Raw genomic sequence first — 21,079 nt, forward strand, 5'->3', positions numbered from 1 at the left:
AAAAGTTCGTTAGTTTCGAAGAATTCAACTGGAAAAAATTCATTCCACCACCGCTGCAAATTTCAGCCTGTCCGTTGGCGCAACCAATTGTGCGGATGTCGCCACGAAATTGACCGCTTTTGCAACGCGCATTTTGCGTAAGACGATTGTTCTGAGTGGCTGTTATAAATATACGTATTTCATCGCGTTGCCCGACTTGCCTCGGATGGGGCCTTTGAAGCTGAGAAACGGGGCCTCGATCTGGTGATTTGCGTTGGCACCGACTACTGTAGGTTCTCAGGCTGTCGCCGGCCAGAGTTTGAATCGCAATGCCCATCGCTGAACCAGCGGGTCAAGGCAATCGAAACTGTACAGTACTATTTCGGAGGTTGCATTCAACCGGCTCGTCCTCGCCCTGGCGTCCACGAAGGAGCATCTTCATGCCGACGAAACGCATGAGGGGCTCGATCACTCTTCTCCAGCGGGGCCCGCTGCAAGACAACTTGACAAGTCAGAGTTGGTACTAATTGGTGGGAGAAATGGCCGTACCAGAACCTACCAGACCGCGTCATGGCTGCTCGGAGGAGGTACATGTACATAGATTACGGTTGCCAGCTCATCGCAGACGATCCCTTTCAAGTACCTAGACCGTCTGTATGAATGCCTGTCGCAAGCGCCCTGCACGGACTGGATCCAGACGTCGCTCGGGCCCGGGACATGGCATGCAGATATGGGGAGTTTCTTTCTCATATAAAAAAGGCGACAAATGAAGGGAGGTTGAGGGCCGACTGGCGGTGAAGCAGGAACCCCACTCGGCTTTGCCGAAATAGATTTTGATTCAAAGAATTTCCGCCGGCGCTTCTCTTTTCCCCTTTTTTTTTTTTTCCCTCTTTTCCCCTTCGAGAAAATTTCTGTCAATCAACACTCGGCCTCTTAATTCCCCTCCCGTTGTCTTAGTCGTTTGTGATTCTTGTCAGTTTTTCTTAATTCCCAGATATCGTCGATAGGAAGTGAAGCCGCAATGGCGTTCGCTGAGCTGTAAACGCCTACTGGGGGGGTCGGGTGTCCGACACCTGGCCTCCTCAGTCCAGACAGCTCCTCAAGGAATCGCAACCGACTCGACGATATCTGTCGCTCTTTCGACGCTTGCTCTCGAGCGTCGAAATTGCCCCCAAGTGCAAAAAAACGAAAGACGCTGTGAAGGATACGCGCTGCCTCGAGTGTTTCTCTTTCCCCCTGCTCCTTTTTCCGCTTCCTTTCTTCCTCTCCCCCTTTCCTCCTTTTTGACTCCCTTCCTCCCGGACGCTCTATATTCCTCGAATCCTCGAATCTTTTCCTTCGCATCGCCCGAAATTAGCTGTCCGGCCCGACGCCGAAGATCCGAGAAAATGACTCGAAGCAATCATTCGCCCAAGTCGCCCAAAACAGCGAGCAAACAGCGCCGATCGGATCCAATGGCTCAACTCAAAACCGCCCGAGTCAAGCGCATCAAGAAGGTGTCGCCGAAAAATAAGCCGAAGCCCGTGACCTTGTCCTCTCCGAATGCCACCCGGAAACGGAGACTCTCCATCTCCTCAGTCTCGACCATCACGTCCATCTCAAGTATAGACGACATTTCCGACCTTGATGCTGCCGAGGCGAGCTCGGATGACGAAAATGAAGGCGACCCTGCCAAGGTCACCCCGTCTTACGGATCGAGCAGACTACGGGGCGGTAAGACGGGGTCAAAGATTCGATCCGCCCCGAGCACGCAAGGAAGGAAGTTGTCCTACGACGAGGGCTACGAGGGCCAACAGAGCAGCGATGATGACTCGGATACATCGGACTACGCGGCCGTAGATGAGATCCCCGACGATGATGATGACGAAGAGCTCCAGGTGGAAAAACTGGAGGAGCAGCTGATTGTTGCGTCGGAAGATGAGCATCTCAAATCAGAAAGCATCATCTCGCTGTCGGATGCTGGTGACGACTGGGGGGGCTTGGACTCATTCCAAAACCATAACCTGTTCTCTACGGAGACCTTCCTGGATGAGAGCCAACTCTACAGCAATATGGATAACTTTGGCGAGACTGACCTGACCAGCGAGGCCGTGGAGACGCCGATGCCCCGGCACGTACACTTTGTAGAAGACAACTCAGACTCCAGCTCCGATCAGTCCCTGTCCAGCTCGGATGATGAGTTGCCGAGCGATTTCTTGCAGCAGGACAGCCTTGATCCGACCCTGCGCCAAATGATTGAAAATGACCAAACCGACTACGACTACGACGGCAAAATCAAGGATCGGGTCGATGATCTCTTCGGTGACCTGGACTCGAGTCACCTGGCCAACATCTACCATGCCGAGTCGGACGCCCTGTCGGACGAGTCCAGCGGCTACGAAAGTATGTATCGCGCATCTGCTCGTAGATTCTGTTGTTGAAACTAATCGGCCCCAGCGGATGAGGGGGAGACCACGGACGAGGACCTTCCGCCCCCGGCGAAGATTACGCAGCCTCGGACCATTATGCGCCGGAACTCGACGACATCGAAGCCTGCGGAGAATGAGTCGGCAAATCGTCGGACGTCCGCGCCCCAGCGCCGCCGTGGGCCGATTCTCGGGACTTTCATAGCGGATCCCAGCAAGCCGGTTGCGTTGGTAGACAACACGGGCAAGCATCTCGTGATTATTCCGGCCTACGCTTCGTCTCGGCACGACTGGCTGGAATCGGCCGCCAACAGCATCAGTGGCACGGCCAACAACAGCCCGCGCGCGACCATGATGCACGTCGTCGACGAAAGTGACACGGATGCGATCACCTCTCCCAATGGCATGAAGACAGGCCCGATGCTGAGCGCCGGAGCGAATCTCATGATGACAGCGCTAGGAAATGATGCGACCCCGGGGGGACAAGCGATGGGACCGCCGGAAGCATTCTATCCCTCGCGAACCTTCCCGGGCGACAGTTCATATGAAGATGACGACATTGATGATGATGAGGCCATGTTGAATGTGGATGATTTCATTGACTTTGGTGACGGCTCGTCGGATGAAGAAGAGACTGACAAGGGGTTCGATGATGATCTGACCACGTCGCCCATGGCCACGTCGTCAGTGCAAGGAGTGGGCACGCCAACCCCTAGTCGAGTCGGCAGCGACAGTGCGGAACGCTTCCTGAACCACCTTGATCGGGGCATTGTCACCGCGTTCCGGCGGCATCACAACCGGTACCAAACCTTGATTCGCCTTCCGCAACATCGAGAGTTCCTGCCCAATTCTCCATCGGAAGCGGCCAGCGTGTTCCGCCATGCGCGATACAGTGACCCTCGGACGCCGACTCGCAGGAACAAGACCAAGAACCGGAAGGGTGGCGAGACAGTCCGACGCAAGTTGCTCAGTGCGCACCGGCACGGGCCGCTTGCGTTCTGACTCATGATCCCGCTTGTCGAGTCTGGTACGATGTCATGTCTTTGATGTTACTGTTTAATGCGGTGTGTTCCTAGATGAGGAATGTGGGATGTCGGATATGAGAGAGTATCACGGCGTACCTGGGATGGGAAGATGGGGGACATGATATGGAGTCGCTCGTTCCTATTCAATGTCTTGACGAACTGGTATGACAGGAGTTCGGTCTACGTGGGCGGAGGAGTGATCTTTGTGGTTTATTTGATTTGTTTCTGTTTTTTATTCGGATGTGAAGCATGTTTGCGGCATTGTTGATACCTCGGCGTTGTAGATAGGTGTTGAGAATGGCATTATTTGCATGCATTAACCGTGCACTGGGGCTCTTCGGTAGGACAGGAGACTGAACAGAATTCCATGCAATCAAAATTTGAAAGTGTTGCCAGTCTAATTCTCAATGCCAATGCTGATTTTCATCGTTGAACCGATTCCCGTCGCCTTTTTTCCCCAGGGAAACGGCTCGCTTTTCAAAGTTGATGGGATTGCCGATGTTTCATCAACTGATTATATAGGCACATTCCGGTTGGTTTTCAGTTCTGCAGGAACAGAACGGCCGTCACTCGTCAAGCAACCAGTCCATCGTCTTATTCGAGTAGGATAAAAGTCCAATGTTTCCAACTCCAAAGGCCCTCCTCCCAATACATACTACTATACTGGTAGGAATCATAATTCCCCGCAGTTGGTGCTTCAGCATTATACATTGCAACAGGACATTCCAATCAATGCAGTCATGAAGACTGAACGAGTGTCTTGGCGTTGGATTTTGACAGGGCAAGCAACAGTAAAGTACGTCTGTTTCAAGCTCGAAAGGTTAGCATGAAAGCTTGATGGTTGGTACACTTCCACTTGCTGACGGCATGGCGACTCGCTTTTGGGGGCCGTTTCACAGATTGGAACGTCAGAGGACAAACTCATTCTCCATACTCCATACGAGTATACTTACTCCGTACATTATTAGATCGATTCTAATCATGACGCGAAATGCAGACGGGAAGAACGCATGCCCAACCGGACTGCTTTCAAAACAAGTCGATCAAACGCGATTCTTTCAATGTATTCCCAATCGTTTCTTCATTCTTTGCATTCTCTGAAGAACGAAGATGGTCGTTTCAAATGCAAGAGTTCTTTTTTTTTCTCGCCCCAAAGGCCTTGGCTTGCTTGGGTTGGGTTATTCTTTAAGCGCCCCGTTGTCCGTCCCTGCGCTAGCTCCGCCCCAGGATCTTGCTTGGAGGTTGTGAATCGGCGAATCAGCGCTGGTGTTTGTTCCGATCCGGCTTTAGGGACCTATGTATGTACAAGACCAGGTTGAGTGTTTCCCTGAGAGGTGTAATGAGGGTACTCGTAGGCGCTGGGGATAGTCCCGTAGCATCTTCACGCTTCCTTCATGTTGGAACATGGGCCACAAGGATGTTGAGATCCTCCGGTTCGTCTGGAAATAGTTGGTAGTTACTTTACTTAGGTACTACTGTCATGTGTTGGCCCGACAGGCCCATGATCCATCGTGTTGAGGTCATCTATTTAGGGCACACCATGAGTTCTTCTACGTTTGGGTAGTCATAATAACAAGGCCTGGCCCCTGGAAGAGAATCGCTGGGTCTTTTTCTCCGTTCAATTCTTTCCACCTGCACGCTGGATCGTCGCGGCAGGTCTGTAAGTCTTTTTTTTTTTTTTTTTTTTTTTTTTTTTTTTCTCTGACAGCCAGGACTTGGAGGGGGTTTTCAACATGAAAATCTCGGCCCTTGCGCTGGCCGCAGTCCTGGGCGCCCACCAGGCCAGCGCGACAGGAGTATGTTTTGGAAGCCCTAATAATGAAGATAGTCATAGTCGGTGCTGACTCCTCCAGTGGTGGAAAACCAAGGACTTCTTCTTGACTCCCGAGATCAGTGACAACGTCTGCTCGGACAAGCAGAAGAGCGGCTTCAATTGGCTCGACCTGGACGAGGGGAGCTTCACCGAGTATAGCGAGTTCAGTTTCCAGGGCTTCAGCTGTTCCAGCAAGAATGGGAAGAAGGTAAGGACTGTACTGTCATTTCCTAGCATGTTGATGGCCTCTCGGCAGGGGACTAAAAAACTGACCGTCACAAAAAAACAGGGCAGCAAACACATCACGGGCAAGATCTCCAAGCAGTTTGGCAGCCTTCAGATGAGCCGCCGCGGCAAGAACGGCTTCTCCGCCAACTCGTTCCATGTCTCGACGTCTCGAGATGTGGACGTCGTCTTCCTCTACGAGATGCCGGATGGTTCGACATGCAAGCAAACCGTGCCCTGCACCGCCAATGGAACAGACGTGGTCAACCGTCAGTGCGGTGGCGCCGTGTCGGTTGCATGGAGCATCGCGGAGTACAGTGAGATTGAGGAGACCGAGATCATCTTTGACAACATCGCATTCGACTGCAACCCGGCGAAGCCGCCCAAATTCAGCACAGAGAAGGACACCGACAAGGGAAGCACCCAGGCGCCCCCGCCGCCATCGTCGTCGTCCTTGGCTCTAACCGACATCGTTGGCACCTCCGGGTGGCCCAAGTTTCCGCCAGTGCAAACCTCACAGCCCGGCTCGAGCCAGTCGATTCCCGATCCCAAGACGGGACCACAGACGGACCCGGCGGATCTGACATGCTCGCCTTCTACCATCCACACGAACCAAACCATCACCACGTGCGCCGTGGGAGGAGATGGAGACTGCCCGGATGACAAGAAGACAACGACCACGACGGAGATTGTCACCACGACACAGACAACTGGAACCGACAATAATAATAATGCCAGTGACGAGAACACGGACGACGGGAATGGCAACAAAGGCAAAGACGAGAGCTGTTCTGCTTCTCCGCCAGTCTGGGCAAGTTCCTCTGCCGCGCCGTCGAGCACGCCGGCTCAGTCAAGCGAGCAGATTAGCTCAAGCAAGCCCGCTGGGCCAAGCTCGCCGCCGGCATTCCCGATCATGACGACAGAGTCAAGCACGCCGGCACAGTCAAGCACGGAGGCCAGCTCGAACACCCCGCCAGAGACCGACACGCCAAAGGAAACAAACACGCCAACGGACCAGCCCAAGGACGATAACTCCGGCACAGGCGTCGCTGCCAACTGCCCTCCGGTCCTGCCCAAGTGCATCAACACCTGGCTTCCCGAGGACTGCAAGGACAACACCGACCTGTCGTGCTACTGCCGCGAAGAGAAAACCACCTCCAAGATCATCGAGTGCGTGACCGCCTGGGGCACGGACAAGGAGGTGCAGGCTGCGCTGTCCTACTTCACCGGTCTCTGCAGCGACCACGTGGAGGAGAACCCGGGCATTGTCACCGATGTACCGAGCTCTGTGACGCTGACCCCGCCGCCCCCTGCGTCGAGCGAGACCGACACGGCCACTCCGCCGCCGAACGAGGAGGGAGGCAACAATTCGGGCAAAGACAAAGGCCGCCCCAGTTCCAACAGCCAGCAATGCGTGACTCTGACCGTCACCAGCAGCACGGTCATCGTGCCGCAGGTCACCTTCAGCACCACCACCAACGCCGCCGGGGAGACCTCCGTCGACCTCTACGAGCCCACGCCGACACCGGAGGAGACGACCATCGAGTCTGTGGGGGGCGCTCCCCCAATTACGTCCGTCCCCGCCTTCCCCCCAGCTGAAGGTAACTGGGAAGAACCTTCTGAAACCGAGACGCCTTCTCCGGAGCCGACAGAAGAGTCCTCCGTGGGCAGCGCACCCCCAGGCCCAGAGATCACCGGCCCAGCGGTCACGCCAGATGAAGAGGAAGAAACAATCGATCCCCCTACAGAAGACAACAATCAGGGAGAAAATAATGAACCGCCCAACACCATCACCACGGATGATGCTGAGGGAGGAGAACCCGAAACCTCCACCCCCTCCACTCCAAATGCGCCGGAAGAAACTGAAACCGAGACGCAGCAAACCACCTTGACCACGACCACGTCCTCGACCGCGACCACCAACCCAACAACGTCCATCTTGACAGATGACGATGCCACGGATGTGCCCTCACCGTCGGATACGCTCTTCTCGGATACCGCGGCCGCTGGGTTTGCCATCCGCAGGGCCTTCCTGGCGGGTGTGGTTGGTGCTGTTGGGTTGGTTGTGGCTTGATCCCTTTCTGATCGCTTTCGTGTGTCTACGTAATCGGATAAGCATTGTACAGATTAGGGTTGCAGATGTTTTCGGGATGTTTTGTACAAAGTGTGCCTGGAATTATGACAGTACTCAGTGATGATATAAGTCGGCTTGTTTAGAGTAAACAACTTTTGATCAATGCAAATGGCTTAAACATAGTAGTTAACACTAGATTCCGTTGTACCTGAACATCCATGACGGAACAACATGGCTTACTTGTCAGAAACACTCCGTCGCCACAATGAGACCACCCCCTGGGAAGTACTATGTACTACAACATCTACGGCGACCGCGAAGGAAACTTCCTAAACAAATCCCCCAACCGATCAATCGGCGCCGTCATCAAACCGACCGCAGTCTCAAACGGGGGCTTCGCCGGTGCCATGGGATGCGACCTAGAAGGCACAAACATCTTGGTGCGATCAAACTGCTTCGCCAATCCATCACTCTCACCCTGGGTCAGCACTTCCTCGAGCTTGACCAGGTCATGCTCCTCCTCTTCCTTGATATGTTTGGAGAGATCCGCCATGAGGGATTTCAGGGTGGGTTCGAACTCGTTGTCGGATTCGTGCAGGTTTTGGAATTTCTTGAGCTTCTCTTTTATCTATTCAGGAAAATCTTTGATTTAGTCTCTGGGTTTTATTTAAGGACTGATTGGGGTGGTGGGGGTTTATACGGTTTGATGCTCCTCCCGATCCTTCTCCGCCATGGCATGTCCATCGACGAGATATTTCTCAAAGGCCGGGTAGACGATCAGCTCCTCGGCGATGGAATGCCGGGCGAGCTCCCAGGTGAGCTGGTTCTGGAACCGGGTGCGCTCGTCCGGATCGTTGGACTTGAGGATGGTGTGGAAGTAGGACTCGATCTCACGGTGGTCATCCTTGATTGTCTGGGTGACAGAAGTGTTGAGGACGCGAGCGGCGGAGAAGAGCCGTGTGCCGCTGCGCGGAATGAAGGTTGTGGTGCTGCGAAGGGCGAACATTGTGTCGATTTACTGTTCAGTTGCTTGTTAGACACAGCAGGTAAGTAAGGATGATTGTGCAATGGTGAGTAGGATGTCTGAGATTATCTACATGATCTTGGGTCTGTTTCAATCCTCAAGCGCTCGAGCACAAGGACCGATTACAGAGCATATCGTCAACGTTAGCTCATCTGTCCACGAATGGCCTGTAGTCAATAGTAATGGTTGTCGGTCATAGGGTAACCTCTTGAATGAGTGGTTACGTCAGAGTCGCCATCCTAATCCCTCGTCACTTTTGTTAAACTGAGGGCTTACCGAGAAAGAGTAGCTCGCTGTGATTCTTCAATTTGTTTAGATTTGTTCTTGCCGCAAATCAGTTTCGCGGGTTGACTTGCACCATAGCCCTAATTAGACAACTACTGCATTTCACAAAATCGACAGCACAATCTGTTTCATGAGATTTTCTTTACCATTCTTATGCATTATATCAAACGTAGACATGAAATTATTTCTAATATCCGTAATCACCCAAACACCAAGCACCGAACCTCAATGCTCTCCCGCGGCTTCGCACCCGGCGGCGACCGGGGATCAACAAACGCCGTATGCGGCGTGCGCTTCGCAACATCCTCTCGCGAATCCGAGCACTTGATAATCAGGCGCTCATCATCATCAATTCCCGAGAGGTAATACCACTCAATATCGGGGCTGTATCTCGTGGCGAGGGTTTCGCCCGTCCGGTTCGGATACCGATGCTCCACGGGGACCATATCCCCTTCCTTCAACGACGTCGCCGACCCAAGCGCCAACGGCGCCTGCTGCACCGCGCCGTTGATCGGCCGCCAGACGTTGATGATCCTATACCGCCCCTGGAGCAGCCTCTCCGCCTCTTCCGGGTCCTCCACATGCAGCTTCACCCGCATCGTCGCCGCACGGTCCGTCTGATCGCCGTGCGCAAACGTGACGGGCTGCCGCGACGCCCCGGGGTCCTGGCGGCGCACGGTATGGTCGAAGATGACCACCTTATGCGCCTCCGGGGCGACGCGCTCAAGGAGTAGCTGCTTCACCTCCGGGTAGTAGACACGCTTGATCTCCTCGTCATCGTCGAACGTGGCGCGCGTCGTGGCGGACTGCACGCCGCGCACGGCTTCGAAGCCGTGCGTGTCGGCGTGGAATTCATCCTCGCGGCCGCGAATGTCCTGGATACGGACGGTCTTGGTTTCTGTGCGGTAGTTGAGTTGGGGCTGGCCCGCCGGGGGTGTCTCCACGTAGCGGAAGGGCGTGGAGCCGTCCGCGGGTGGGAGGTAGAATGTGAGCTGGGCGTCGACGGGGCCCCGGGGGATGTAGTTGGGGTCTGTGGCCTGGAGCTCGGTGGTGATGGTGGCTGCGGTCGTTGTCGTAATTGTTGCCGACATTGTTGATAGTTATACTCGTATTATGCCTTGATCAATATCAACAACTGATTCCGGTGTATATGTTTATCTTGTAGACTCTCTAGACCGGATCAGATATGAGCAGTGATGCTTGCTGATTGTTGCTCTCCTCCATGGGTTTAAATACTTAGGTATTTGTCTCCCCTGTCCGTCCTCATTTTGATGACCTCTCAAACCGCGGCTGAATTCTGAATTTGTAATCAGCACGATGCTCTCCCTCTTTCGGCCTTCCGTGCCAATCACCAACCCGAAACCAGTCCCATCGGCGACGGCGCCGTGATGCGAGAAGGCCTCTCCGCACTGCATTGAAAACCAGGATCCGATAGACTACATGATTAGTCAGCAGAGTACCTAACTACAACAAAGGGTGATTGGTCGCAGCCAATGACGTCATTCGGGATTGCGCCATGCATCGCGCAATGAGCTCATCTTGAAAGCCCAGTCATGCGACTCTCCGGAGGATTATCAATCAGCTTGTTCGTCAAAAAAATGTCACCAGATTGAACCATTCTTTGATATTGACGACTACGAGTACATATGTAGGTACATAAGGTACATACACAAATCCACGAATGACCCAGAACTGCACGATGTAACGCCGAACCGCCGACATGATGACAGGGCCCTAGTCATGAGCAAAAAGAAAAAAAAAAAACACGCCGATCGAATAATCACTTCCCACGCCGTCCATTCGACGCCGAAGCTGTCGACCGCTCGTTCAACATTGGAAACATTTCGTATCCATTGCTCTTCCCCGACACCGGATAGTACTTGATGCCCATGTCCACCGGGAACTCCGGGTGCAGCAGGCTGAACCGTTCCGGGTTCGCGGGGATGCCGTCAATTTCGTCCGGAATCGGCTCGACCAGCATCTCAATGAGCCCGCGGTCGATCCACCCCGGAGGCTTCGATTGCAGCCGGTCCATGCGCGCACAGTCGTCATCAATCTCCTCGTTCATCAGCGACGGCAGCGCCGGCGCGTTGGCGTTGGATCGCGAGCTGTGGTTGGCCAAAATGTGGTATGGCAGGTTGGGCCGGGTTGCCGGTTTGTCAGACAGCTCGGCCAAGGCATTGAGCCCAGCACTGCCCTGCGTACGCGTCGATCGCGTCGCGTGGAAGTTCTGGCTGGCCGTCCGTACCATGTCGCTCGCCGCAGGCGTTCCGTTGCCTTCCTCCTGTCCGGCGGCATCGGTATCCTCGGCGTCCGTAGTGTTCCCGTTTGTCGCAGTGCCCGACGCACCCTCTTGTTTCTTTGAGGTAGAGAAGAAGTGAGCAGTTGCAATGTGTGCGTAGTTGGCGTGGGCTGCCAGCTCCTTGTCTGTAAACAGCGAGTGGATGCTATATGTCGGAGCCGTCTGGTGCTGCGACAAGGCAGCCTTGCCTCTCTCCGCCGGCGTCGAGTGCCCATCGCGACCCGGTGAGCCAGTGTCGTCATCATGCGGTGCCTTCCTCTTCCTCTTGTTACCCTCCGACACTATGCCGTTCCCAAAGTCATCCAGGCCCGGCCGATTCCTCGTATGGCGTGTCTTCCGATTGCTCTGAATTCCGCCAGGGCTGGCCGGATTGGTGAGGGTGAATTGGTTCGGGTGGAGGAGGAGCGCATTGGTGTCGCTAATGTCGAATTGCTCTTTTTCTCGCATCAGGCGTGACTTCTTCCCCGAAATTGCCTGCACTAGCCGTTCACGAAGGGTGTTGGAGAGCTGCTTGTACTCCTCAGCTGCAAAATGCTGCCGCCACAAATATTCCTGCTTGTAGCGTCGGAGATTCTCGCTATGCCGATGCTAGAAAAGAGAACAGAAGATTAGTAAAAGAGAAAAAAAAATTCGCAATCCCGATCAAGACTCTCCTGGACCACCTACTGCAAGCGCCATAAGCTCTCCGTCATTATCTTCCTTGATCTGATTGACCTCCTGCACGAAGCGCGAATACCACATGCCCGAGATACTGGCCATCTCCTTGCCGAACTTGCCCCCACCAACGGTCATCTCGATCAACCGCGCAATATCCTCGGGCGAGTCGGGCAGCGGGCCCGGCTGATACGGATCGGCATTATTGATAAGGGTCATATCGCACTGCAGCGCATGCAGCTGCTGCCGAAACTGGGTATCGCGGTTCTGGCTGAACGTCGTAGTCAGGTCCTGCAGGCGCTCCTGCAGCGCGGACCGTCGCTTGTCGCGTTTCGATAATGGCACGCCGGAGGGGCTCGGGGAGCGACCGCGCGAGTTCAGGCCGCCTCCCGATCCCCCATACGCACCGTTGGCGGTGGGGGATGGCGGTCCAGGGGAGTAGGCCATGGCCATCGGGGTCGAATTTGTTCGAGTCCCGGATGCGGACAGGCGCAGAGGAGGGGAATTTGTCAAAGGAGCATGAACGTGAGCAACACCAACTCGGATCAGATGAGAATTACAGTCAAGCAACAAGATTGAACAAGATTTCCTGCAACGCTGGCGAGGATAGAAGCAAGCTCAGTCTGTCGAGCGGCGTGAATAGCAAATGGATCGATTTGCCGGAGCCGACGCCGGAAAGGGAGAAACATTGTGCCGATGCTGAGTCATCCATCCATGCTTCGAGCCTCCGTCTCAGCAACACCACTAGTCCAAATCGGGACTAGCGCAGAAGGGCCTGAGGGAGCTGAGGCAAAATGGCCTTATCAGTTGGTCTGAGATGACTAAGCAGGGAGAGGACACTTCAACCAATTAATATTAGCCTCCGACAGCTCCGTTGTCCAAGTCGCACACCCCCACCGCCCATCCAAACCACGTGCACCACCACCGCGACAGAAAAATGTGAACCCTGCGGTCAGGGACATCATTCTTGCAATGATTGGGAGTACTCATTCAAGAAGAACAAAACAGGTTGGGGTATTATGAAAACACTACACCGTACATAAATTATATAGCAAAAATCATCCAATGCCCAAGCCATAACCCCCGTTGCTCCGTACAATATATGACCCTGAACGCCTCCTCAGACCTCAGTTATGTTTTTGACCTTTGATGCCCAAACCGAAACATTGAGAAACAGTGACAAACATGCAGTCATGAAACAAGATTATCTCTTCTGATCCCGCGCGTTCCCGTTGTCTAATACGTCCTCCGAATGACAAAAACACCAAGTTCAATCTGTTCATGGACAGGGTTCCCCCAGCGATCATGCTTGTTGGTGAGTCCGTCTAGAATTTCGTTGAGAAGCATGGAGGATGTCACCTCCTTGAAGTCCGAGCCCCAGTTCCCGTGGTGCCGACCGGACATCTGCCGCCAGGTGTTGAGCACCTCTTTGAGACGGGGCCGCTCCTGATGGATGAACCATTCTGTCCAGAGCTTATGGTCCAGTTCCACGGACCCCCGGAGCGCGGTCACGATCTCGAATCGGGACGAATCGTCACGGGCACTCATGGACTCACATATGCTGGCGATCTTGTTGGCCATGATCTCGAAGTCGTCCATGGACTCGACAGCCTCGAGCCGGCCCAGCAAAGGGCCTAGATTCGCCGGAAGGCCGTAGACCACACCCAACCGACGGAGCAGGGGCTCCAGAACCGGACCCAGGTATTGATTCTTGAACGTCATCGCGCCCTTTCTCGTGGGGTAGATGAAGAGAAGACTGCCCGCATTCGCGGACAACTCGCGGAGCCGATCGATGAGGACCGACGGACCTTTTGGCGAGAATAGTGCGTTGTACTCCGCGCTCGACGGCGGCGGCAGATATCGTTCGACGATCGAGATGTGAATGCTGAACGGCGGCACGACCGACCTCGGAGTGATGTTCGGTATCCGGCCCCCGCGGAAATCAAAGTACGTTGGTACTTGTGCCGCTTTGTCGAATACCCGCGAGTCGAAGTAGTTGCCCGAGGGGATGAACCGTGCGGGAGTGTTTGGGGGTGACGACGGTAATTCGGACACCGTGAATGCGCCCGGTACCGCGTGGGTGATATCGATATACGGTGGGTGTTGCGAGTTAGAGCGACATTGCACCGCTTCGACAATGGATCCAAAAACCGAGTTTTTTGTGGGCAGTCGGACAGTCGAGTCGGACGCTCGGGGATACGGAAGCGTGTGAGAGACAACTCGTAACGTGTCGCCTGGTGAACTTAAGCTGGGCAGCGAGGAGACTAGAGATCCAGTTAATTAACTTTCAGCAAAAATTGCACAAGGAGAGGGAGATGGCAACTTACTGGCATAGTTGATGCTGGCCTGCAACCACAATGGTGCAAGATCTTGGTCCGGCACGTGCGCTCTTTGCTCCTCGTCCGAGGGGTTCTGAGGGCCGTCGGATCGAGCCCTGTCGGCTGGCGACCCAGATGGCGAGCTCGTACGGTGGCTTCGGCTTCCATCCGTCTGGGCCTGGGCAAGCTGGATATCGAGCATGGGCATGCTAGCTTCCGAGTCCCAGCTCTGATGGTCGTCGTCGTCGTCGTCCTCCACCTCCTCGTCTGCAGGAGGGGTCGGGGGAAGAGAGGATGGGTAATCGGACGAACTCGAGGAAGTGTTATCACTGGCAGGCACCGGAGCTGGAAAGAGTTCTGGGATACTCCGATCGATCGGGAGTGAGCTGGCAATGCGAGGGGGCGATCGCACGGAGTGCAGGCAATTTTGGGAGCTTCGCCTATGGGAAGAAGACTTTGCGGGCAAGGCGTCGCGAGGCCACGAATCCAACGAGGACGGGAATGTCATCAAGGGTGCTGGATTACCATTTGTATAATCCATAGCAGTCCTTTGGATCGCGGCGATCATCGAATGGGCACTTGTTCTCCTCCTTTTCTTTCCTCCTACCGAGGCATTATTCTTCGTTTCCTCCAGGATGAGTCACCAAACAATTGTGATCAATGAGCAATGCCTCGCAAAGGCACCCTCACCGACTCCCGGAACTTTCTGTTTTCGTAATTTTTTGTCTTGGGGGTATTATTGTCGTGGCACAGTAGAGTCGGTTTAAGACGGAACTGTTGGGGCAGCAAAAGACGTACGAGAAGGGTAGAGAGGAAAGGGTCGAGAACGGGCGATGCCGTCGAGGGTTGAAGTAGGGCTCCGAGTAGTCTACAACTCTCGCACGGGCTCTACTCGTAGGTACGGAGTACTTCGCACTCGTATACTCCGGGAAGATCAGGGAGAGGAAAGGAAGTCGAACTGATGGTGAAAGGAGTCAGTAAATTCGGGAGGATTGCAGGAAATTGGCCAGCAAAGTTTTGTAAAAAGGGTTCTTTTAGAGTTGTTGAATTGCTGACAGTGACCCAAGAAGAAGGGGAGGGGGCGGCCGATGTATACATGTCGTTGGGCCCTCGAACCCGTCGAACAAGTGTCTAGAGATGGGCCCTTTTGGACCATCTGGATCCACGGCTCCACTGTTCAAATAAGGGAGAGAGGGAAAAGTCTGAAAATACAAAACCCAATTTCACCCCCCAAAAACAACACAACAGACGTCGTTGGGACAAAAAAAAAGGTAATTTTACACCGTTTTCAAGTAACCAACTCTACGATCGGCGGTTCCTGGAGGTGAAGGATCGAGGATGAAACGGAATGGCAGTAACTAAGTCCATACGAAAATACGATATCCCGTCGGCTGGGGAAGACCACTCAAGGGTTTGGCGGACATTCGAACAGTGGCAAGGCGAAACGAAGATAGGCTGAGATGATTCGACTAGGATTTTCCCCATCGCCCCAAGATGATAGGCGTAAGTGCCAGGGTCTAGACTTGGCTGCAGAATTCTTGCCATGTTGCCGGTCTAGAACTTGACGTAACTAGGGCTGCTCGGGACGCCAGGATTGATTGATTCATTGATTGAATTTTTCTTCTTTTCGGTTCCGGCACGGAGCAAGCGTCATGATCGAACCATTGGAACCACTCTGCACATTTTTCGAAAGCAGAGAAAAAGAAGCCAGAAGAAATAAAAACGGCGATTCGATCCGGTTCTGTGGTGAACGACCGCATCAGGTCATCGACTCGCGTGTCATGCGCCGTCTGACGACAGGTTTCTTCCATATCGTCAGGGTTGAGATAACTTAGCATCACTCTTAACAACATGCCATCGCTTGTCTGGTCCGCAACCCTCGCTGGGCACAACCGGCCTATCGGACTCGTGAAATCTGCAGGGTCCTTGGTCAGGTGATGTAGATGATGACTCTCCAGGGTCCAAGGCTCTGGCGTGTGCTGGTTTAGCTAGTGCCAATTGGGGATGGTGGTGCTTGCTCCGGATTTTCATGAGGCTGAGCAGGTCGGTGCCCCGTTCTCGTGTCATTATTGAGCTCGACGGAGTACAAAATGATCCAAGTAGGATGTACGGTATGCTGCACGCATATACATGTGCGAAGACGCAGATACAAGGACCTCTGAAGCAGCGATATGCACGAAGGTCAAAAACGCGCCTCCTGGAATGAGAAGCAGTTTGCACTTTGCACTTCTACATGTACTCCATCCAGACTTGACAGCGGATGCAGGAGTACGAGTAGTACCCCAGTACATGCCAGAACAACAAAGTTTGATGACAGCGGTCCGCAGTTCTGCCACGACACGAGCAGGGAATGCCATGCCGATCAAAGAATGGAACCAAGCAAAGCGATTTAACCTATTGACTGATTGACAGAACCACGCGGCCAGAACCCTCCAGGCGGACACATTCCAGGGCCCGCGACGATCATCATTGACCACGCATGTCGACGGAAAATAACATGGGTTTACTCCGTGGCTCAAGCCAACGGGCAATCCGTACCAAGCACGAGTAGGGCAAGGTCTTCCGATACTAGGCAGAACAGCAAGCCTGTACTCCGCACTCCGTACTCGCACACGACGGGGACTCCCGTTAGATTGATCCAGGGTTCGACTGACGATGGCGTCGAGTCTGCACGTTCCACGGATTGGCCAGGTCGATACTGCAAGCGGTGAGCACCACGAATCAAGCTACCTAGGTACTTACCGTAGCAGCATGTCAACATACTCGTGTCAATCTTGACGCATTAGGCTACCGCGATCGGTATTATTCGTATATTCGTAATGTCCGTCTTGCTGAATTCACATAAACACCGCTTTTCTTGTTGTGCACGAGAAGTAACCGACAGGGAATTGATAAGAGCACCGCAGGAACATCCTATTTTACGCATCAGGTTGATCAGCCGAACCGTTATCGCCATGCCCTCGATCTGACCCCTTGTCCAAACCCAGAGGGCATGATCAGCAAAGCATGGCCAGCTGAAGCCTGGGACTTGAACCTCCCTTGATGTGTCGATCTGAGACGTCACAACTCTGAGGATGTCCATTCAGGAACGAACTGACCGGCCGGTACCAGTACGGAGTAATGTACTCGTATACTCGCCCTCGTAAGTCGTAGGTTAGAGTTCACGGTAAATTTCCGAAATTGAAATGCCAAGACAATCATGTTGAGTGACTTGCTTGGCAATCTGCCAATCAGATGCATGGATTCGCTCAAGCATCAGTAATTTTCCTCCTCAATTTCAGGCTGTTGAAAAGACGCAAATTTGCAACGGAGTTCCTCCGTATACGGCGTAACCTAAGTACCTAACTAGTACTTAACCTACCGAGTAAGTTGCTCCAGACAGGCTGCAAGTAAAGTTCTTGTCTCGTTAAAGCCAGGCTTGTCCAGCGCTTTTCTGCAACTGTAATTTGTCGATTGGAGACGGTTGCATGCACGCAGCTTCCCCCTTGTCCTCTTGGACGGAGGTGCTCCGTACAAGTCGTCTAGCTTATCCAGACGAGATCCTGTCATTCAGGTTTCAAAGCACCATGGGCCTGAGCGTCCTGATCGTCAGTCACCCCGGCTCTAGCCGCAGGGCGGCAGGGCAATATGTATTCGTCTCTCGCATTAGTGCGTAGCATCGTGTCTTTGTTCGAGCTGGTCAGGGTAAAGGGAGTGTCAAAGAACATCCTCCGTATCACTTTACTCCATAGGTCAATCGAATGTTCGGCTCGCTCGGCCGGGCCGGCCGAGCGAGCCGGACGTACACTTCTCCGAACCCCCCTCCAACTCCAGCCCGTTCATCGATGTGATCGCTTTCCTTCACAGTGACGATGGCTGAGGGACAATCGAAGAGACGCTTCCGTTATCTGCCATCAAGGATTCGATCGCCATCGCATTCCAGCGCAATGACTTATACGGTCAGCGGGTAGGTACTCTTGTAGCACTCCCAAACTGCAAAAGTTCAACCTGCAGTCCTGCCGCAGCCATACCAGACCTTCCCAGCTCGGAATACATATCCCGATACTCAGGATCTTCCCAAGAGAAAAGAGTCAAACCTCAACCAACAAACCCTGCGGAGAACCGAGCGTGCAAGTTGGTGTATCCGATCGAATCAAAGAACAAGGCTTGGGCGCGATATGTTTCGTGTTAATTCTGTTGGCAAACTCAACCTGGCAAACCTCCTGGCTCCTGCAGTAGGGCTGCAGGAGTTATGGAAGTACCAGCGTCAATGCACCGGTAACAAAAAAAAAAAATAAAAAAACACGGGTACTCCGTACTGTACGGAGTAATGAAGCGAGATCTGATTCACGAATCAAGATTGGATTAGTCTTTCGACTCTCTCCTTCAGTCCTCGCTGCTTTCTTGTTTAAGTGTGCCGCCTAGCACTTTGGGCGACGTGCATGAATCAACCTCAGGGAAGACCCCGATTAATTAAGCAGCGTATCCGTTTTCCGTCCGTACCTCCATACGCGAGACGATGAGCTTCTCTTTCAAAACCAAGTCCTGGAGCCCTGGACTCTGACAGACAAGCCTGAGGACCCCGAACCATCATCCCTGCTGCCATGCAGGAATCAAGGAGTAACTCAAAGTCCCCCTCCTCCTTTCATCTCCACGGGGATTTTTTTTTCCAGGTTTGCGACTGCCAGACGCCGAACGGCAAAAACGACTTGAACCTCGGGGAGGAAAAATTTAATGCCTCCGCGATCTCCTCTCTCTTCCTCGCGAATGGTTTGATAATCGCTCATGATCGTCCATCTCTAAAGTTACCTAGGTACGAGTATACAAACACTGCCACAACCCATTTGAAGTTTGGGTGCTTGGACCCGTTTCAAAGCCCGGAAATCTGTGCTTGACAGAATGAAAAATATGTCTTTTTTTTTTTGCAGGGAATTGCGTCGGGATTTGACTTTGACTCGTGCATAAACGAAAGGGCCAAAGGATCAGGCGGGGTTAAGATGAGATTGTGAGTAATGGTCAAGGCGTGTGTACAATGGGCTTGATCATCCTCTTTTCTCTTGGATTAGAAAACGAACTGTCTCGTCTGTCGGTAGGTAATGGATTCTCTTATCACAAGCCGAACTGTTTTCAAAGGCTTCCCATGATGACGGTAAATAAATTACTAACATATGCATCAAGAACTCAATTACCATGCTACTCTCACGGAACTATCTCCAAACTCCATCCTCATTATGGAGTACAACAACAAAAAAAAAAAAAAAAAAAAAAAAAAAAAAAAAATTCGCCATGACCCCCAACCAACCCCCAGGATACCGAATGCAACCAACCTATCCCCATACCCACACGACCCGTACTCCCAACGCCCATGCTCAGAAAACATGCACAACAAAAAGCGCGTATAGTAAACTCACGGCCCCTCAGATGACCGGCGTCTGCTGGCCTCCCTGCCCACGCCTCCACCGCCGCCGGCTGACATTCTTACACGTCGGAAACCGATTCGAGACGAGCTCCTGGTCTTCGAGGATCATGCTCAGCTGCCGGCGCGCAAAAGCCGACGGTTCGGCCGGGATGGAGCGGACATGGAGGCGGTAGATATGCTGGCGGTCGGCGACGGTCTGCATGCTGATGGCTGAGCAAGAGGAGCGTTGCACAAGCGCCTTGAGCGTCTCGGGGCTGCGGCTGCGCAGGTCGGCGCACTGTTCGATCAACTGCTTGATGTCCATGGCCAGGCTGCGCGCGCGATGCTCGATGTCGGGCCAAAATCCATCCCCCCAGAGAGGATCGTCGCGAACAGCTTTCTCGAGCGCCGGAAGCCAAAAGACTTGGCCTTGAAGCGATTTGGCGATGTCGAGACCATCGTCAACGTCGCACAATAGGCACGCAACGGCGAGGACTCGGATGGTCGGCTCAGAGTAGAGGGCATGGAGGACGACACAGGCCGGGCAGCCCTCAGCCAGACAGAACTGGCGCTCGTCGGTCAGGATGCAATGCAGCCATGTAAAGGCGCCGCGAGCATCGCCCCGGAACATGCGCTCGAGCTCGCAGTGCTGTGTGTCGCCCAAGGCTGTCGCCGCAATCTGGGTGGCCTGGTCGAGGATGTCAAAGAGCGGCTGGAGGACGGTGTAGATGATGTCTCGGTGGAGGAGGAAAGTCGTCTTTTCATCGTCACTGCATGCGCTGTGATGGGAGGCGCAAAAACTAGGCAAGTTAGACACGAACCCCTAAATTACTGCACTTCATTGCAAGGATATTCTTACCTAAACTGCTCCGTTCCATGCTCTCTGCGCTGCAACCGCTGGCGCATGCTCTGAAATGCCGGGTTCCGATCCAAATTGGCCAACGCCTCGGGGGCAAGCCGGAACGGCGACGTCGTAGTCACCTTGTCCGCCATGATGGTCCCAACATAAATAATCACTGCAGCCGATTATCAAGAGGCTTCGTCGTGTATAATTGCTCTGCGTGATTCTTTTTCTTTGCGTCCGGTCAATAGCCGAATTGAGAACTGTTGGAAGCACAAGCATTCAATTCAGTTTTTTATCGTTCGTGCCGAGTGCCCCGTCCAAACAAGCTGCTGTCGTGATTCCCTAGGGTGGAAACCCTGTCGAAGGCGAATGACGTAGCGATGCCGTCTGTCCACGGTGGAATGCCATCAAACCTCGAATAAGGATTCCACCAGAGCACCCACGGGTCCAAAAAAAAATGGATTTCGCAACAGAATCCAGGGAATTTCTCTCAGGAATTGATTCTTTCGCTCGCGTCAAGAAATCTGCATGACAAAACGCACATCAGAGCTTCAGGGGTGAGTGAGAAAAGTAGGAGTCCTTAATGTTTTTGGCGATCAGGGCCTCCGCAAACGGTAAAGGGGGCGAGAAACCATGCTTAAACGCGAGTCAATTTTAATTGCCACGATCGACGCCGGAAATGGCCTGTTATGAGATCAGATAGCGAAGCCAGAGGTGTACGGGAATATAGAATAAAATCGAATCTCCAAGCCCA

General features: G+C 53.5%; 8 protein-coding genes across 8 annotated transcripts; 2 read left to right on the forward strand and 6 right to left on the reverse strand.

Moving 5' to 3' along the window:
- Positions 1-1,367: 1,367 nt before the first annotated feature.
- VTN31DRAFT_1269 (uncharacterized protein) lies at positions 1,368-3,386 on the forward strand (the record flags this gene model as incomplete). The annotated part of the gene is made up of 2 exons (XM_069401307.1): positions 1,368-2,361; positions 2,416-3,386. 2 exons carry the CDS (start codon positions 1,368-1,370, stop codon positions 3,384-3,386), a joined length of 1,965 nt encoding a protein of 654 aa, XP_069264125.1.
- A 1,756-nt stretch (positions 3,387-5,142) lies between these two features.
- VTN31DRAFT_1270 (uncharacterized protein) lies at positions 5,143-7,521 on the forward strand (the record flags this gene model as incomplete). The annotated part of the gene is made up of 3 exons (XM_069401309.1): positions 5,143-5,205; positions 5,263-5,430; positions 5,512-7,521. 3 exons carry the CDS (start codon positions 5,143-5,145, stop codon positions 7,519-7,521), a joined length of 2,241 nt encoding a protein of 746 aa, XP_069264126.1.
- A 304-nt stretch (positions 7,522-7,825) lies between these two features.
- Positions 7,826-8,527, reverse strand: VTN31DRAFT_1271 (uncharacterized protein; the record flags this gene model as incomplete). The annotated part of the gene is made up of 2 exons (XM_069401310.1): positions 7,826-8,149; positions 8,222-8,527. 2 exons carry the CDS (start codon positions 8,525-8,527, stop codon positions 7,826-7,828), a joined length of 630 nt encoding a protein of 209 aa, XP_069264127.1.
- Positions 8,528-9,030: 503 nt separating this feature from the next.
- On the reverse strand, positions 9,031-9,921 carry VTN31DRAFT_1272 (uncharacterized protein; the record flags this gene model as incomplete). The annotated part of the gene is made up of 1 exon (XM_069401311.1): positions 9,031-9,921. One exon carries the CDS (start codon positions 9,919-9,921, stop codon positions 9,031-9,033), a length of 891 nt encoding a protein of 296 aa, XP_069264128.1.
- Positions 9,922-10,610: 689 nt separating this feature from the next.
- Positions 10,611-12,239, reverse strand: VTN31DRAFT_1273 (uncharacterized protein; the record flags this gene model as incomplete). The annotated part of the gene is made up of 2 exons (XM_069401312.1): positions 10,611-11,720; positions 11,799-12,239. The coding sequence occupies 2 exons, from the start codon at positions 12,237-12,239 to the stop codon at positions 10,611-10,613; spliced, it is 1,551 nt and encodes a 516-aa protein (XP_069264129.1).
- A 783-nt stretch (positions 12,240-13,022) lies between these two features.
- On the reverse strand, positions 13,023-14,672 carry VTN31DRAFT_1274 (uncharacterized protein; the record flags this gene model as incomplete). The annotated part of the gene is made up of 2 exons (XM_069401313.1): positions 13,023-14,050; positions 14,114-14,672. 2 exons carry the CDS (start codon positions 14,670-14,672, stop codon positions 13,023-13,025), a joined length of 1,587 nt encoding a protein of 528 aa, XP_069264130.1.
- A 1,498-nt stretch (positions 14,673-16,170) lies between these two features.
- VTN31DRAFT_1275 (uncharacterized protein) lies at positions 16,171-16,865 on the reverse strand (the record flags this gene model as incomplete). Its single annotated transcript, XM_069401314.1, has 2 exons — positions 16,171-16,802; positions 16,847-16,865. The coding sequence occupies 2 exons, from the start codon at positions 16,863-16,865 to the stop codon at positions 16,171-16,173; spliced, it is 651 nt and encodes a 216-aa protein (XP_069264131.1).
- A 2,635-nt stretch (positions 16,866-19,500) lies between these two features.
- On the reverse strand, positions 19,501-20,474 carry VTN31DRAFT_1276 (uncharacterized protein; the record flags this gene model as incomplete). Its single annotated transcript, XM_069401315.1, has 2 exons — positions 19,501-20,281; positions 20,341-20,474. The coding sequence occupies 2 exons, from the start codon at positions 20,472-20,474 to the stop codon at positions 19,501-19,503; spliced, it is 915 nt and encodes a 304-aa protein (XP_069264132.1).
- Between the last annotated feature and the right edge of the window lie 605 nt (positions 20,475-21,079).

The sequence above is a fragment of the Thermomyces dupontii genome, assembly GCF_041956625.1.
Source record: "Thermomyces dupontii strain NRRL 2155 unplaced genomic scaffold VTN31scaffold_1, whole genome shotgun sequence".
NCBI classification, from domain to species: domain Eukaryota; kingdom Fungi; phylum Ascomycota; class Eurotiomycetes; order Eurotiales; family Trichocomaceae; genus Thermomyces; species Thermomyces dupontii.